Raw genomic sequence first — 17914 nt, 5'->3', positions numbered from 1 at the left:
AAGCTATCTCCCGGGAACTTGCTAGCACTGCACAAATTAAACCAAAGTCTGCTGAGGAACTACCAGATCTTGAAACGTTTAACATAAAAATTTATGTGTATGAGGAATGTTAAATATAAACAACGAGCATAGTTACCTGGTGTCTTAGAGCTTTTCTTTTGGAACTAAAACACTTGTGGCTACAGGTTCTCCCTACTCCACAGTAGTCCTTGCCGTATTTTTAGAGAGCAAACCTCAATTTTCAGGTAAGTATACAAAGGAAATGTGAAGGGAGGGGCAAGTTACAACCACAAAAATGTGAACCAGTTTGTCTATCCATCCATCTACACACCACAGGACAGATACAAAGTCAGCAAAAGCACTGGCAGAACAATCCTAGGGACAGAATTTTTGGTGAGATCCTCCATTATTTTGCAGCTGCAACAGAATTGATGAAAGACAGCTGAGGCAAAACACAACTAATCTAACGAGCAAATGTAAGTCTGAGAGCAACAGACTTCTATACTCAACCCACTTCGATGTCAAGTCTTGCTGTGAATTTAGTCAACATTCTCTATTTTAATTTGATTTTTCTGGGAAAGATTTTCAAAAGCAGTTATATGATTCAGGAGCACAAGTTCTATTACAACTCATGAGGATGTGAGCTCTAAATCTCCAACACACTTTCAAAAAACTCTACCTATAAAATGGAAAAACAATCATTGCCTTCTGCCTTCTAACTAGACTGATACAAGGACTAAAAGGAATAACCATCACTGTCCCTGCGTGAACTCCTCACTTTTCCAAGGCTTGAGAGGCTAATATAATCTTATCATGACTTCAGGTCAAAAGACTGAGTCTAATGGACCAATGGAAGGAATTAATTTCAGAGCTCAGGACCTTTAATTGGGAGCAGATGGTGCCTAGTCCCTATAAATTTAAAGTCTGGGGCCTGTTAACAAAAGCATCTAATCTCATCTCAATTGCCATAAGCAGCCGGAACCCAGCAATATTGAGTTTACAAAACAATATAACAATCTCCTAGAACTCAACTGAAAGCAAACAAGCAGCAAAGACAGTTAATGAAAAAGACGTCATATGTTCTCTGCAGCTAAAGTAGTTAAGGGAACAAGCAGCAGAATTCCCCACTGAGTGCAGCTTTTAAGCAATGTTAAATCTCCTTATCGAAAATACAGCAATCATACAATGAAGAACTTAGCAGTTTGAACAATTCTGGTTAACTCGACATGGAAGGAAATGGGATACTACCCATTTAACCAAATAGTGATGCTAGAGGTCACTCTTTTCAAAGTCATTTTGACTCAGGTATCTTGGAAACTTAGTTTATAATCTTTGAAGTTCTTTCGAATATTCCATCTTGGTACATTCAATATCTATCTTGAACGGTAGGCAGAAAACTCTGAAACCTTTTCCACAAACTTTTGCCAAAAAGGATCTTAGACTTCTTGTTTCTGCTCTTTTTTTTTTTTTTACAAACTGCACAAGTGACCAACAGTTTGGTTGCATGAAACCCACTGTGAAACGAAATTCAAGTTTTGTATTGACACAAAGCAACCCAAATTCTTTAGACTATTTGCCACAGGTGCCGACTGAGACTTCATAGCATTAGACATCAGCAATTACACAAAATATTTTATTTGTAAGTGTAAAGTGGTTTATAGAAGTATTACATTTATAAAAACCCAGCAATTGGAAAAAATATCACTCTCTCTAGCATACAGTAGGTCAGTGGCAGTGTATGTAACACCAGAATAGCTTTTCTTTGCCTATGCTCATGACTGCATACACATTTGCTATGGAAATGCTTCAAAGTTTTTAGATCATTTGAAGAAGAAAAAACCAGTGTTCGACCCTGTATGTTTAATCTGAAAGAAAACTATACGTATTAGCCGTGAAAATAAAACTGAAAGGTCTTGTAAGGATAACCATATATATGCATACATAGTGATACACACACATTTATGCATCTATTTCACAACAAAGGACAAAAAGCAACCATAATGTAGTCAACCAGAGAAGTCAGTCTGTTGTCAGTCTTTGCTGTGGCCTGACAACCTGGAACACGGGTTTCCCAGGGCACTTGCTTCTTTTTCTGCTGCGAATACTGCACCAGAGGTGGAAACACCCACATTTTGTCTCAGACATACCTATTCAACAGACACGGCACCCCGGGGAGGGATTTGCCAGTGGCAGCACAGACCTGGCACTGCAGCTGCACACAACCTTCAAACCCCGAGAAAATTGTTACCTACTATGGCTGTTCTGATAAAAAACACGAGTGATACACGCATTAACTATTTGCATATTCATCATTTAGTCCACATCTAATTTACATTGTTTCCCCTCATCTTTCCTAACTTGATGCTGTGGGTTCATAATAGTGAAATAAAACCCACAAAAAACCCAAGAAAAACCACCAACAAAACACACACCACACACAAACAAAAATAATAACTAAAAAAAAAATCAAAGCAAGATATCCATAAGTATTTTGCAAATTCCAATGTACCATATAGAAATCAGGACTAACCGACAATGAATGCAGCAGGCAAAGGCCCTTCCCCTGAAAGGTTTCCAACATGAAGTTTAAAAAAAAATTCGCCTTGGTTTCAGTGTGCCAAAACCACACTTCTCTACAACATACGCGTGAAAACAGGCAACTAATCACAAAACCTATTTGCTAACATGCATTTCTTTTCCTGAGATTTGAGAGCTCGTCTTCTTCCCACCTTAAATCAAAAAAAGCTTAAATTTTGCCAACAGATCATGCAGCACATTATACAGACCAAGAAAAAGTTCTGATCATTTCCAATCACATACTGTTTTAATAACTGTAAAACGATTTCATTTTAAAATTTGACCTGAAACTTATTTCAAAATGAATTCTCATCTGAATTGAAGAAATACAACCTTTTATCCAGAAAATATCAAAGTAAATCTTTGCATGGGTTTAATAAGAGTCAGTTTTAAAGAACTGTCTATTCCAAAAGCCTTTGCAGCTTTTTTGGAAAACAGACAAACAAAAACAAAACAAAAAACAAAAAACAAAACAAAAATAACACAACACAAAACAAAAAAAGCCTTGACAAATTTTCTCCAGCTGTTATTTGACCATTATACAAAGGCTGTCACCTATAATTATCACTGGTACTCTGACAATAGCACAGCCTACATTTACTTTAAAGTTTAAATCATTATTGGATTGTTTCTCAATCCTACATATTTAATTACACAAGTAAATGCAATCGAAATCTTATTTCAAATCAAAATCACATGAAGTTTAAAAAACACCTTTAACAACCGAATATGAATAAGCCTACTTTATAAAGAACAGGTATTATTTAGATTTTGCCTCTACCCTTTAACGTGGTTTTGTGTAACAAATATATAAATGTATGTGTATATATGTTTATGTTTACATGTACACACATGCCCCTATATCCACATAAATAAAGGAAATTAAGGAAGTGATAGCTGAGAAACTGGCTTTCAAATGACAACAAACCAAATAATCTCACAGCTTTGACATATTTTTTTCTGCTTTTTATTCCAGTGATAATTATGTCAATAAACCTGACTCAGCAAATCTGTTGCTCTCCAATTCATTAATTAAAACAATTTACTGCTACCACTGTGATTTTTCAAGGACATCAAAACCCCATTCCAAATCAAAACAGCAGAGATCATCAGTTTATAGCTGTGCAAAGCACGCTTTGCTTTCATGGCAACCTTACAATTAAAATACACACAACTTAAAAGAAAAAGAGATGTTTGCTTTAAGATTTCCTTGCACAAGCACATCCAGAAGAACACATTTTGTTTAGGTAGACTGAAGAGCAATATTTTTTTATACCAAGCTTAAAATAAGGAGGGGGAAAAAAAAAAATCTACCTGAAGTTAACCATTTCCAAATGGAAGATTAAACAAGATATAAACATTAATGTTACAGTAAATTGCAAAGCAACATTTTTATAGCCTTCATTTTTCTCAATAGGTTTCCTGCTTGTTCATTTTTGGGTAGAACGATAACACAATCCTCTCACCAAAAAAAACCCCACAACAAAAAACCACCAAAAACCAAAACACAAAACAACAACAAAAAAACAACCAACAAAACTAGAAAGGAAGTGAAGAATTTATTTTGTCCATCCTCTCCCACAACTCAGGACCAACAGGAACTACCCCAATATTTTTGAATTGCTTTGGAAAATCAGGGATGAAATATTCACATGGTCCCCAGCAATCTCTTTCACTGAGTTATCCTTGGAATGTCATTCTCTGTGCTAACTTCTACGTTTTGCTATTTGCATCATTTGCTTCTAGCCCTATTTGCCGTATGTGACCTTTACAACAGTAGCAACATCTAGACAGAACACACTAGGCACAACAATCCAAATTCTGATCTCTTCTAGTGTTGTGTGTTTAAAACTTCTGATCATTCCTGTAAACTTTCCTCTACGCCTCCAGTTGACCAACATTTTCCACAAAACATAGTTCCAAAACTAGTCACAGAGACAGTCTGTCTGTCTTAGCACTGCTGAGCACAGCAGTCAGATTATTTCAGCTGTGCTGTATTCAAAAGACACGTTATAAGGTTGCGGAAAAAACCCTCACATATCACAGAAAATACCGTGGACAAATAAGCACGACAGCCTTCAGCTGATGGCTACCCCAGAGGAATACAGAAATGGTTCCTGAACATGCAGGATGGGGAAACAGGAAAGCCAAAGCTCAACCACAGCTGGTTGCTGGTTCCTTGCAGACAAAGAGCAAGCTAATAGGCACCACTTACACAAGCCGGGCACAAGTCCACACAAGTCAAGGTGATGAGACAGGAGGCATCCAGGGGTGCTGGCAGAGCTGACCAATGTCAGTGAAAGGCCACCCAGTGATTCCTTGAACGGTCATGGCAATGGAGGAAGGTTTCTGATGACTTTTTAGAAGATAATCTTCAAGAAGGATAAGAAGTATGTGGGGAAGCAGAGGCAGTCAGCCTCACCCTAGTCTCCCAGGGAAGATTATGAACACATACTGCTGGAGTTATCCTTCATATGCCTGGATAGGGCTCCAGGAAAAGAAAGTGATTGAGAACAGCCAGCATGTGTTTACCAAAGGCAAATCACACCCAAAACACCTGATGGCTTACTGTGAACAGTTAATTGTCTGAGATGAGAAAGAGAGAGCGGCAGCTGTTTTCCTTCGCTTCAGAAAGGCTTTCAACATGGTCTCCCATAGTATCCTGGTAGCCAAGCTACAGAGAGATGGAGTGGATGGGTGAGCTACAAAATGCAGTTTGTGGAAAATCGGTTGTACGAAGAGGCTGAAAGAATAGTGTTTCGTAGTGCAAAGACCAACCGTTGGTCAATATTAATGGCATTCCTGGGGGGCTAATACTGGCACTGATGCTGTTTTATTTCTGTACTACATTCAACATATTGAGAATGAATAGGATGGAATGTGCCCTCTGCAAGTTTGTGGGTGACACCAAGCTGGACAGAGTGATCACCACACTGCAGGACAAGATTGCCTTTCAGAGGGATCTCAACAGGCTGCAAGAACCTCATGAATTCCAAAGGCAGAATAACCTCATCTAACAGTACTGGCTGGGAGCCCACTGGAAAGCAGCTTTGTAGTAAAGAGCCTGGGGAGTCTATGTGGACAACAAGCATGCCCTTTCAACAATGAGGCCTAACCACATACTGGGTTGCATTCAGAAGAATGGAGTCAGCATACCCTGGGAAGTGATTAGTCCCTTTTATTCATCATTTGAAGACCACATCTAGGGTACAATATAGAGTCTGGGGCTTGCCAGTACTTACACAACATCGACAAACTGGAATGAATTCAGTGGAGACTGACCAAGATGATTGGAGTCCTGAAGCATGCAACCCGAGGAGAAGCTGAGTGAGCCTGGAAATGGTAAATAGCAGAAATCTAACTTTAGCCTTCCACTACCAAAGGCAGTGGTCACAACTGCAGCAAGGGAAACTCTGATTAGATATAAAGGGGAAAAAAATATTCACAATGAAGTTGGTTAGGCACCAGAAGAGTTGCCCAGAGATCATGTGGAATCTCTCTTCTTGTACATTTTCAAAAAACTCAACTGAACAAGGCCCTGAGCAATCTCATCTAAATCAATGTTAGTCCAGCTCTAAGCAGATGGTTGAACCACATAATTCAAAATGTCCTTTCTAAGATGAATTATTCTATGATTTTCTAAAGGACTGTGATTCAGCCACCTGTCTCACATTTGGGAAATGTCATTATTCTCACTTAAATGTAGGTCTTTGCACTTGTATTTAATGAACTTCATGTTTTCATGTGGAATTACTTCTCCAGCTTTCATGCTGTCCTACAAAGCGCAGGTGATTCTTTACAGGTTACAACGTTCCACCTGCGTTATCCAAGTCATTAAGAAAATCTTGTCAGTCTATGTGGAGTACTATTTGATTCAACTTGCCAGTTCATGAAATACTGATAATAATTATTTATGGATTTTTCCATAATGAGCCTTTACCATGTGTCTCTATTTATGAGTATGTCAGGAGTGAGGCAGAGTCAGAAGCCTTACTAATATCAAAATACCTACTACTGTTAGCGTCTGCTCCTTTTTCCTTATCGAGGAGTGGCTTACAGTATCACAGAAGGAAATCAGTATAGCTTGACAAGACTCATTTAGTACAAACACATACTGATTGTTATAAAGCATAAACTTTTATCTTTTTTTTTTTTTTCCTAGGATGTTTCCTATCTAACTGATTAGGCAGGTTCCTCCTTCTTTTTGCCACTTTGAAAGTTGTCCTGTTTTTATGGTTTTGCGTTCCAGAACCATATCCATCCTCAGTGGTTTCTCAGTAAGGAGTCATAAAAAGCCCAGAGGCTGTAGACACTCTATACAAGCAGGACAAATTTTATTTACCTAGATAACCTCTAAACCTTTACTTAATAGTAAAAATGTTAGCTCTGTGATCAGTTACTCATGTAGCAAATGCTGAAACAAAAACAACCAGAAGAAAACATATCGGCAATATATTACCAGTCTTCTGTTAAGTAATAAACAAACTCCCTCTTTCCCCTTTTCTTAGCATTCATGTTTCTGTACAATTCTTCACTTTTTTTGCTATGTCTCAATTTTATTTGTATGCATGGACCTCCCCAATTGCATCTTTGTAAGCTCCTCCTCAGAAATTTGACCTTCCTTCCACATTCTGCATGGCTCTTCCTTGAAATTTAGATCTCTGGAGAAATCCTGAACTATCACAGTTGGCCTTTAAACACCCCTTTCACCACTCCTTAATGTCAGAAGGATTTATAAGTTTAACCGCCAAGAGTGAATGCTCTGAAATTTTCTTCTTAGATTTGTTTTTCCTTGCAGACCCCAATTCTAATTTTATTGCTAAGCCTACAGTTCCTGTGCATCAGAAGATTTGGCTAAGTGTTTCCAGAGAGCCTCATCCTCTGGCATGATGTTCTGTAGCAGACTCCCATCATGACAGCATCATTAAGATGGCCCTTTGGAATCTCACACCTTTCCTCAACAGCAAGTTCAGTGACGCTCAAGCCTCTGAAATCCAGGAGATCCCGAAAAGTTACTGGACGGAGGTCAGCCCAGCTGTTCCCTCTTTGGCTATGACTTGCCAAAGGAATTAGAAACATAATTTTAAATTGCATTAACAGTGAATGCTAGGAAGATTTATGGAAATATATCCACAGAACTAAAATCGTAATATAACAGAACCTGAAAATTTGCAGAACTACAGAAAACTGGTAATATTGCAGAAAACCAGGGATGACTACATTTTTGTATGGATTGCTTTTCTCTGTGTCTGTAACCAAAGAAAAAATTCCATGCCTGTTTAGATATTAAATATTATTTCAGAGCTGAAATATGCCAACAATAAAACAGACTGATTTCTTGGTCATGAAATTTCTTAGTGGCAAAGCAGGATTTAAGAGATATTGGCATGCTTAATGAGGGGTAGATAATTGCTAGATGGAATACTGTGGGAAAGAGTGAAGAAGCTGTAAATGGTGGTATGGCAGTAAGATGAATATTAATTCATCAGCTATGTGGCTGGTTTTGATCAGCAGGCTCAGCATTTGGCTAGCAGGCACCAAGCAGCTCCTTATTCAGTAGAGTTCATCTAAGTCAAGTTTTGCCTTAGCATAAAGAAGGATGTTAAAGAGGTGAAAATGTGTAACACTACTTCCTGAATGATGTGCATTATTTAAGAATGCAGAGTGCCAGTATAAGTTGTAGATGTACTGGGTTAGAGAGAACAGATTTAAAATGTCTTGACAAGTATCTTACCAATATATTTCTTGGTTTTCAGAGATCTGAATGCCAGTAAATTCACCATTCTGGAAGGACAAGAGAGTATTAGGTTCACAAGAATGCCATCTTCAGTAACTGGCTAACTTGGAGAGGAAGCAAGCAGGTGCCCATGCAGCTCAAACTGATAATTCCTCTTTATAGAAATCCTCAGCAATGAACATTCTACCAGCAGCATCCACTTTTCTGGATCTGTGAAAAATGGGTCCAAGTTTCAAATAATTTATCTAACCAATTCAGAACAACTGTCTGAGGGCATGACCTCATATTCCTCTCTCCCTTTCTTTTTTTTATTTTGCTACATCCTGGTCTCCCCGGTCTCCTAATAAACCCCCATCAGCGCAAAACTTTCACTAAGCAAGAAAACAAACCCCACATTCTAGTGCCATCAGAATGATTTTCTGTATGCCTGAAAAGACTTTGTGGCTGTGGGCAGAGTCAACTATGTGGCACGCTTCTGTCCGTGTGCCCAACTCTTCTTCGGAAGCACAGTCAATACTGCTTCCAAAGGGACAGAAGGTGACACAGACTTGCTCAGGTCTTAAATGAGTGACTTCCCAGTTGCAATCATTGCCGCAGCCTGAGTTTCAGGCCAGCACAAAAGGTAAATACAAAACTGGTCATATAACTTCACAACAAATAAATAAATAACACTATAAGGAGCTGGACTTTGGGAGTAACTTGCTCAATTAACTTTCATGTTTTGCTTATTAGCTTTCTGATGTCTCATAAAGTCAGGGACTGCAGTTTAACAGATTTTAAAATAATTCAAATAAATAAGTGGATTCTAAGATACCTTAAAAATATATTGACTCTTGAGGCAAAAGGGCTATTTGAGGCCTAACTATAACTTCTAGCTCATACTCTGCTGGAGTATTTATCAAGTTTAAAAGACAAGCTTTAGTAATCTTAGAACAGCTTAACAACATAAAGTTACTGGCAAGCATGTAAAAGATGAGCTGCTTGTATTTCAAAGCCACTTCCTAGAACAATTACTAACATAAATTTCTTGATGCAGCATTTATGAAATAACTTGCAAAGGGAATGGAGAAGAAAGCCTGAAGAAGCACATGCGTGCTTGGTGTTCCCCAAGTGATACATCATACAGTACGTGACACTGGTAGGTTGCCCAGATTAACAGATGCAGGTCCTCCTTCAAGGAGGCTGATATAACAAATCTCTCAGAATATGATGCCAAGAGTCCTATATGGAACCTGAATGAGCTCAAAGAAAAATATTTCTCTTCAGAATGATTTACTGAGCAGTAACCTAGAACTTTGATGTCGGAATACATCTATAAACCCTATGTTTGGATAACAGTTCTGATGTTTTGTTGTTGGGGTTTTTTTTTGTTTGGTTGGGTTTTTTTTAAATCTGCTGGCATTCATGGTACGTTATTAGTACATTTAATTTTGCAACTTAATCGTGTGCAATATTTTTTGTTTAAAGCAGCTTCTAATCCTGCCAATATTATTCACAAATCTAGGTTGCTCTTGTAGGATCTTAGAAACATAATGTTGAGACCTCAACAAATAAAATTTAATATCTTCAAACTATTTCCACTTTTTGTAGTTATGCCACAGAACCTTGAGTCTTGCCTTCCTGAGGGATATGCAATTCACAAATATTTTGGAAGAGCAAATACACAGAAAGGTTATAATGAAGGAAAGGAAATTGTGTTTTGATGCCAAGCTTCTTTTCTTGCCTAACTGATGAGAAAGAAAACCCAAAGTACCTTCAACAATGGTTAATTCTGAGTTCATAAACCTGTAGGATAAGTCACAGTTCTCATCATCGTGAACAGGCCCGTGAACTACAATAAGGTCTGCTTATGGTAATGGCCCATTTAAACAGCGAACAGTTTTACTGGGTGAACAGTGGGATCGCTCAAGAACTGGGGGCTTTAGGTGAGGAAGGTATCATCTACTGTTGTGTTTAGCTCATCATAACCTGTTGCTCCTTATCAGCCTTGGAGGTAAACATGCTGCATAGAAATGCATTCACCTGCACAACGATTTCATCAAAATTCATTCAGGAAACTTTCACACATAGCAAAGGGGAACACAGTACAGAGGACTCATCGTAACTCTAACTCTAGTTTCAAAGACTTATCAGATTTGTCAGATTTTAACAGTCTACTGGCACAGCTGTTAACTTCACACAACAAATTAACAAACTCACACCTGCAGGTTGGTCTTTGATTAGAGCACCTGTGCCTGCCAGGATGATATGGCTTCCCTGGCTTCAAATTGTATTTTCTACTCTACTGCGAGCATTTAACATACTGAGTTCCAACTACACGTATGAACCCGTTTCTCAGCCAAATCTTCCATGTTCAGTGGAAACAAAAATCCAGAGAAAAATACCAAAGAAGATTAAGCTTTTCACCACTTCTGTAATGTCTCCGCTGAAATGGCGACCCATGACATGGTCCGAGTTACGTATGTTTCTTAACTCTAGGGGACTCTCAAGCCATCAAAATTTCATTAGCCTCACAGCAGTCCTAGTACCTTCTTAAGTTGGATTGCTGGCCTCCCTATCCATACAGAAATCAACTGTAATCCTTTTTAGTGACTAAACTCTTCTTTGAAGTTGTATCAAACATTAGACATCCCTTGCATAATTCTAACGAGTGCAGAATGATGTCTCTTCTAACATATTCACAGGCTTCTCGCACCTGACAAAATAAAATAGAACTCCAACTTCAACCCCATGGAAAAAGTTTTGGCATACTGTAATCAGGCATTTTGCTTTTTCAAAAACTGTAAATATAAAGTTTATAAAAAAGCATACCAAACCTATTGTGCTTCTGAAGAAGTTACCTCTTTGGTAATGTAAAGATACAACTCTCTTAAGGAAATTGTGTGTGTGCCTGTGTATGCATGTATATAAAAATGTGTACTTTCAAGATCATTAACCTGGGGTTTTACAAAAGAATCAAGAGAACATTTCAGTATAGACACTTTGGAAGGATAATAACAAGGCTGCTCAAAAGTTTATTCTAGATTGCTTGGCAGCTGAAATATCAAGAGTCATCCAACAGAAACTCCACTGCCAAAAGGAGGCAGGCAAGTACTCCTGTTCAAAACTTGCCTCCAACTTAAAACAAGTTTTCCAAGCCTGAAACAAAACACCTGCAAACATGGAGAGCTGCCTCCTCAGGTACCACGTGGCATTAAGTCCAACACAGAAAGGAGTATCCCCTCTGAAACAGCCATCTTGCACAGACATCTTCAGTTAGAACAGGCCAGAGGTACGGCAACAAGTGTGAATAAACCCAAAATATAGCTTTGGTTTTGTCTTCTCAAACTGAAGGGAAAATAATAAATAGGTAGGACTAAACATTATTGTTTAGAGGATAAAAGTGCTTTTTTTTTTAAAAAAAAAAAAGTATTACCATACATACACATCTACATTGATGTTCACCACAATTGTCAGCAGATAGAAATAAAATTGCTCTGCCTTTTGTACGGCTGAGCAGACAGGTTTAATAAATTAATAAAATTAAGTGTAGACATGCAGGCAACAGCCATCACTCTAATTTTCATTTTTACTTATTTTTTGTTACTCCTCTTTTGAATTTGTCATATAGAAAGCTATGAAGTTAACAGAACAATCATTGTAATTCTAATAAAGCTGAAAATCTGCAAATAAAACAAAGTTAAAGAGAAAATGTTTTCTAGGATTTATGCATTTAACACCACATTAGGTTCTGTTCACAGCCTCAAGTGGAGGTAAAAAATTTTGAAAAACTTTAAAAATGAATCAGTCAATTGCATTAACCTATTTCCATTTAAACACTAAGCCTTAATATACAACGGTCATAGCCCACATCCTACAAAGCTGCTCTTCAGATTTTTTCTTCAGATTTTAATTGCACAGTAATCCAGTCCCCCAGGCACGTCAAAGGCCACATGTCCCTCTTCAACACAATTCCAATTGCTCTCATCAACTAGGAAGTTTAAAGCACAATCAAATTTCTTTGAGCCCTGTTAATAAGCTATTCTTTGCGTTCATTCATCCATTCTAAGATTCTGCAACTTCTCCAAGACGCCTTGAAGAAGAGTTTACAATGAAACCTTTGATTGCAAGCTGGCCTTGGGGATCGACTTTATCACCACTTACTTAGCTGTTCCCCAAAGGGTAACAGGTGACATGGCCTGAGATAAAACAGAGCTAATCTTTTTTATGATTAAATTCTTTCAAAGTTACAGCTAAAACATTACAGCCAAAACTTGCATTAGTTAGGACTGATACTGAAGATTGACTTTTCTGTGAGGAAAAAAGAAATAATTAATTAAATAAAGGTAAATAATTCAAGGCCATTCCTTTAATGATTTAAAATTATCAAGTGCCAACCAAAACAGCAAATAAAACATTGATTAATAGATGGGCATATGCATAAGAACTTACCATTTTCACTGTCGGACTTGTTTTCATGTTCGGTATCAGTCAGAGTGAGGGCTGAGTTGGAACGGCTCGACAGACAGGAACTGCGCCCTGATTTGACCCCCCTGCCCCAAAGTCTCATGGCATGCTCTGGAGACATCACTCCTTCATTTTCAGTATCAGCATCTGACCCTGCACTGATAGAGTAACCTCTGTGGGGGAGCCCCATTTCCGCACAAAATGCCAGTCCTCGACGAGTTGCTGGTTCACAAACTCCTAACTGCCTTAGGGTAAAATTCTGTCCTGATTAGGGGAAAAAAAGATAACAAAAAGTGAGAATTTTTTACTTTTTTTTTTTTAATTAAAAAAAAAGAACCTAAAAGTAAAAACTCTTCATGTGTATAATTGTCTCAGGCTATCACACTAGGTGTTTTGTCAAAACTCCATAGGTATTACAATCAAGTGGATTCTTTTGTCTCTAGCTCTCTGCTGTGCCCCTTTTCATCCACACCACACCTTAGCACTGTTTCCTTAACTGCTTAAACACATCGAAAGTGCTCCTGGGTAGAAAAGAAACATAACAGAACCTGAAAACTAAGAAAAGCCAATTCAGAACATGAAAGGATTAAAAATAAATGACAAACTTTTTTTTTAAATTTTATTTTTCAAAATATGCAAGCGGTAGCAAGGTATTTATTTGTCAGGGTTATCTTTTTTTTTTGGTCCTGGTTAGAGGCCAAAACAACAGGTTATTTTCCGCATACACATGTCACCTAATGTGGCAATGGTAAGACTATGTGGGAACTAAACTCACTTGGTCTTTATAACATCTCTCTGCCTTACTTTAATACACAAATATAAACAAACAGGAACACAGCCGCCCATTACCTACAAGGACTACAGTACCATGGTTGTTTTTCGTGTCTCTGTATTTTGAGAAACATTTTAGGCTTTTACTGCTGAAGCAGAGTCTGTGCACTTTAAACAGACTTTAAGCCTCTGTTTTGGGGCAGAGCAAGAGACATAAGTGAATCCCAAATGATTGTATTAATAAATTAGGTGCAATAAACTCACGACACTTTAATAACTTTAAGTGTCTAAATTATGCGACACTCTAAAATGACTGCCTTTTTAATGACTATGTCTTCGTCCTATGTTTATGTCCATAGATTTAAGACATTTTATGGTACATAGACACTTGGGCAAGCCCTCTTGCATGCCTATACCCATAATGCTTTTCCACCCTAGTCCACGGTTATCTCATAGCTCTGGGAACAAATTAGAACACACATTCAATTTTTGAATTTAACAGGCATCCTAATTTCTCCAAAATTAGTAATTTAACACAAAAATACTTTAGTAAGATAATTAAAGCTTATAATATAACAAGAATAGAATCCTATCAATCAGAAAGTAAAAGTATTGCACAAGTGTGAATACAGAAGTGTAAATAATTCCTGAAATATCAAGAGGTACTGCCCTGTCCACTGACTTGTTTTAAGTGAGCCAGTTAATTATTTTATTGCTGTGGTCATATGAAGTTATCACTGTAAGTTTCTTTGCAGTCAGAACCATAAATGAATTCTGACAATGACTTTCACAAATAATGAAAATCAGTTACTACAATTAGGTACGAATCAAACTGTATTTATTATGCAACTGTGAATAAATATTTGAATGAAAATACAGTTGGGGAGGTAAATATAAAAGGACTAAGCATACCTGACTATGTCTGAACAGCATGAAGGGTATCAGAATGGGGCTTTACCATGCACACTGACAGTATCCTGTCATTTTTTAAAGCTGTCGTGCCATGTGAATTTTTAGGTTTTGTGAGAGTTGAAACTAGTATGAGAAGCAAACAGGCCAAACAAACCGCCCAGTGGTAATAGGGTCAGAGCAGAAGGTAGTAAAGCGTCTAAAATGCTTATTATTTTGCATTTTGGTAAATAAATGCTAAGGACAACAGTCTAGAACACTGGTTTTATGTGTTTGGTACATTACTACATGAACCTATACTTTCAAACAGTTATCTGAAGTCAGAAGCAAATATAGGAGAAGCCCATGTGCACGTGTGTATGTGCACAGGTGTGCCCATACACACATGAAGCGGCTAAGGTGTACACACAGTTGCACATGCAGCAACTTATTGGTTTCAAGAACAGGGTTTTGGGAAGCAAAATGGAGAGAGGTATTTTTGACCAAAGACAAGGTTTCTTGAGCCAGTAAAAAAATCTGCCATTGACTTCAATGCTACAAGGTGTTATGCCTATGATCCCTCTAACCCCAGAGCACTGAGACCTGGAGGTGAGGAAGGATGCAGATGGACCTAGATGCTGCCTCCCGAGCCCCAGCTGGACCAGCTGCAGCGGGTGAGCATCGCAACCTGCAGCTCCTTGCCCCACACAGCCCCATGCTCCCCTCACTGCCAATACGACCTCTCTGCACTCTGAGATTCCCTCAGAGAGAACATCTGTGCAGACGCATCAATTTGAAGAGAACAGTCCCCCCCGCCCCTCCCTGTTTTTTTCCTCTGAAGCAAACTAGTATTTGTAACAGAAACTACTTCAGTCATTATATAACGACCTCCACCATCACTTTCTAAGAGACTTAGTCTCAGGCATAACATACCACCTACCGGCTGTTACTGGATTTTATGTTTAAGTTTACAACAGCCTACCACCATGTAAAATATTTTCTTCTTTTTTTTTCTCCTTATAGTTAAGAAAACCAAAATGGCATGTCACATGGCTAAACAGAAAAGGGGGCAGGTCTCTATATTGCTCTCTCATCATAGTCAATATATTAGAGCTTTACACTACACAGAGAAGTTTTACAGCATAGCCCAGAAATGTTGTAGCAGCTTTAGAAATATCAACCTAAATCATCTTCTGAAATAAAGCTTTCCTAAGAGCTTTACTAAGAGGATTGTACTCTGTGTAAGTCGCCTACACAAATAAAAAACAAAACAAAACAGAAAAAACCCCACAAAACCCAAACCAAAAAGTTGACATGGAAAAACATATTTGTGTAAGATTTATATCCCAAAGGAAATCATACATTCATGATAAAAACATTTTACCTCATCTTAAGATTCCTAAACAATGCAAACAGGAAGGCTTCCAGGATCCAAGGGAACCTGAACCCAGCTGGGACACAGACCTAGTGGGCAGCAGAATAGTTAGGGGCTTTTACCTGACAATGAACAATACCATGAAATAAAAATAAAAATTGAAACGGAGGTTGTAGGAGCTCAGTGGAAAAAAGAATACGAAGACAAGATGTTCTCCTTCTTGTGTTCTTAGAGTTTCTAATTAACCTTTCCAGGATAACTTCAATGCGAGGGATTTAATAATTGGTTTCTTACACTGTACATGCATTTTCAATTTCTCCCACTGACAATAAGTGCCTCAACACTTCATAACGACTTAAACACAACCTGGCAATTGTAATGAACTAATTCCTGAGAAGAAAATGTAGATACAGAATGAAGAGACATGCCTAGTGCTTTTTTGTTTTCCCCCTTTAAAAATTATGAAGTGTGAAAAAGAAAAAGATTAGACACAAAGTTTCAAAGAGACTTGTTCTGGAGACACTTCCAGGAGTTTTGGTCTATTTTCAGATGATGTATCATGAAGTTAGGTTTTAAAAACTGACAATAATGCTGTTTATTACCACTCTACCATGAGACACTGCATTTCTCTTGGCTGGGAATATCAATTTATGGGTAGTGTAAAGAATGCTGACACCCTCCATTTGTGCAGATAAGAACAAAATTAACATAATAACTCTAAAATAAGGTTCAGAAGCTTGCGCAGCAATCACTGTTATAAACACAGCATTTGCCAACAGCAACCACACAGATCTACCTGTTATGTTGCAACCACTTTCTGTGTAAGCAATGATCCATGTACAATTGGTATACCTCCTTAACCACATTAAATACATACAAAAATATACCAACATAATTTTTATATATATATGTTTATATATATAACTCTTTATTTTTAAAAGAGAGTGTGCATATATATATTTCTCTCCTAGAATTACACAGGTTACATTGTCTAGAAATGTAACTGAATTTTTAGTTTAATCAAATACTGCATACAAGTTTGATGTATGCAGAAATTATGCATTATTTTATCAAATCAGAAGTTAACAGCTGGAATTATATGGAAAACTGATGCACTTGTGTCACATTTGTTTCCCTGGCCTAAGTTGGGGAAGTTATTCAAAGACACCCACAACAACTTAAGCTTCAAGTTGGAAATGTTATCTGTGGCAATGGGTTTTAGAAGAGAATTACTAAACAAAAGGCCCCATGGTTTTCAGTTGTCAGTCCTTGCTATAAGTTGGATCTATACTACATATATACACAGAGATATTCTCTTAAGAACCATGAAAAGGGGGAAAAAACAAACAAAGAATGAACAAAAAATATCCAACAGAGAATTTGTCAGCATCTCCAGAATCAGCACTGTCCTTAGCAATTCATTAACCACTGATAAGTTGACAACTCAGATTTTAGCAACAATAGACTATTTTGGAAAAAGGTGGGAAAGAAATAAAAACTGAAAGGCCTCCAAAACATCTGTCTAGTTAGCATAAAAACACATCCACTCCTCTGCCTTTTAAACCTGAGGAATCCTAATTTGAGTGCCTTTACTGACATTGGTTTTGTCGTAAGAGGACAGACATACTCCCAAAAAGGCAGAGGTCCCAAACCCAGCCAAGTCCATACTCAAAATTCTGTTTAGTTTAGCTCTTGCTTATGTTTCTGATGAAATTTCATGCCATGTCTGCTGTCCCTGCATCCTCAGTTCCTTATCAGTTCCTTTTCTAATCTGTTCTTCCTTTGTATCTTGCTGCCTTCTGTCTGCCTATAACACCTTCGTGCTCTTCAAAAAAAAAAGGGCATTTTCCCTATAGTCACTCTGTGATAACACATGACAAAGGTACTTACATTGAGCTTAGAAAAATTGTGAAAAAATTAAAGCTCTACAGATGCAAAACTATGATCATGGTCTTTAGGAGTACCAATCTTTACCCTTATATTTCTCCAATTCGCTATTTAGTCCTGATGTTTTTTAATTAAAAGATATCTCACTTATTTAGAAAAAAACGAGGAAAAATATTTTTCTCAGGTTTTTATTTTTCTGTCTGCAGACTACTGCACACAAACATGACCTCATA

The 17914-nt window shown here is 37.7% G+C and overlaps 1 protein-coding gene across 12 annotated transcripts in view; it reads right to left on the bottom strand.

Moving 5' to 3' along the window:
- TENM3 (teneurin transmembrane protein 3) overlaps window positions 1-17914 on the bottom strand; it is a 512354-nt gene that overhangs the window by 286673 nt on the left and 207767 nt on the right. For 10 of the 12 annotated variants that reach the window (XM_065634158.1, XM_065634155.1, XM_065634160.1 and 7 more), the window contains one exon: window positions 12746-13024. The exons of 1 other annotated variant lie outside the window; for it this stretch is intronic. In XM_065634158.1, coding sequence (XP_065490230.1) covers window positions 12746-13024 — 279 coding nt within the window. Of the gene's footprint in view, window positions 1-12745; window positions 13025-15803; window positions 15884-17914 lie in introns of all 12 variants that reach the window. One more of the 12 variants, XM_065634165.1, reaches the window with a different exon arrangement.

This window comes from Caloenas nicobarica, chromosome 4 (assembly GCF_036013445.1).
Source record: "Caloenas nicobarica isolate bCalNic1 chromosome 4, bCalNic1.hap1, whole genome shotgun sequence".
NCBI classification, from domain to species: domain Eukaryota; kingdom Metazoa; phylum Chordata; class Aves; order Columbiformes; family Columbidae; genus Caloenas; species Caloenas nicobarica.
This window is presented reverse-complemented; position numbering and strand designations above follow the sequence as displayed.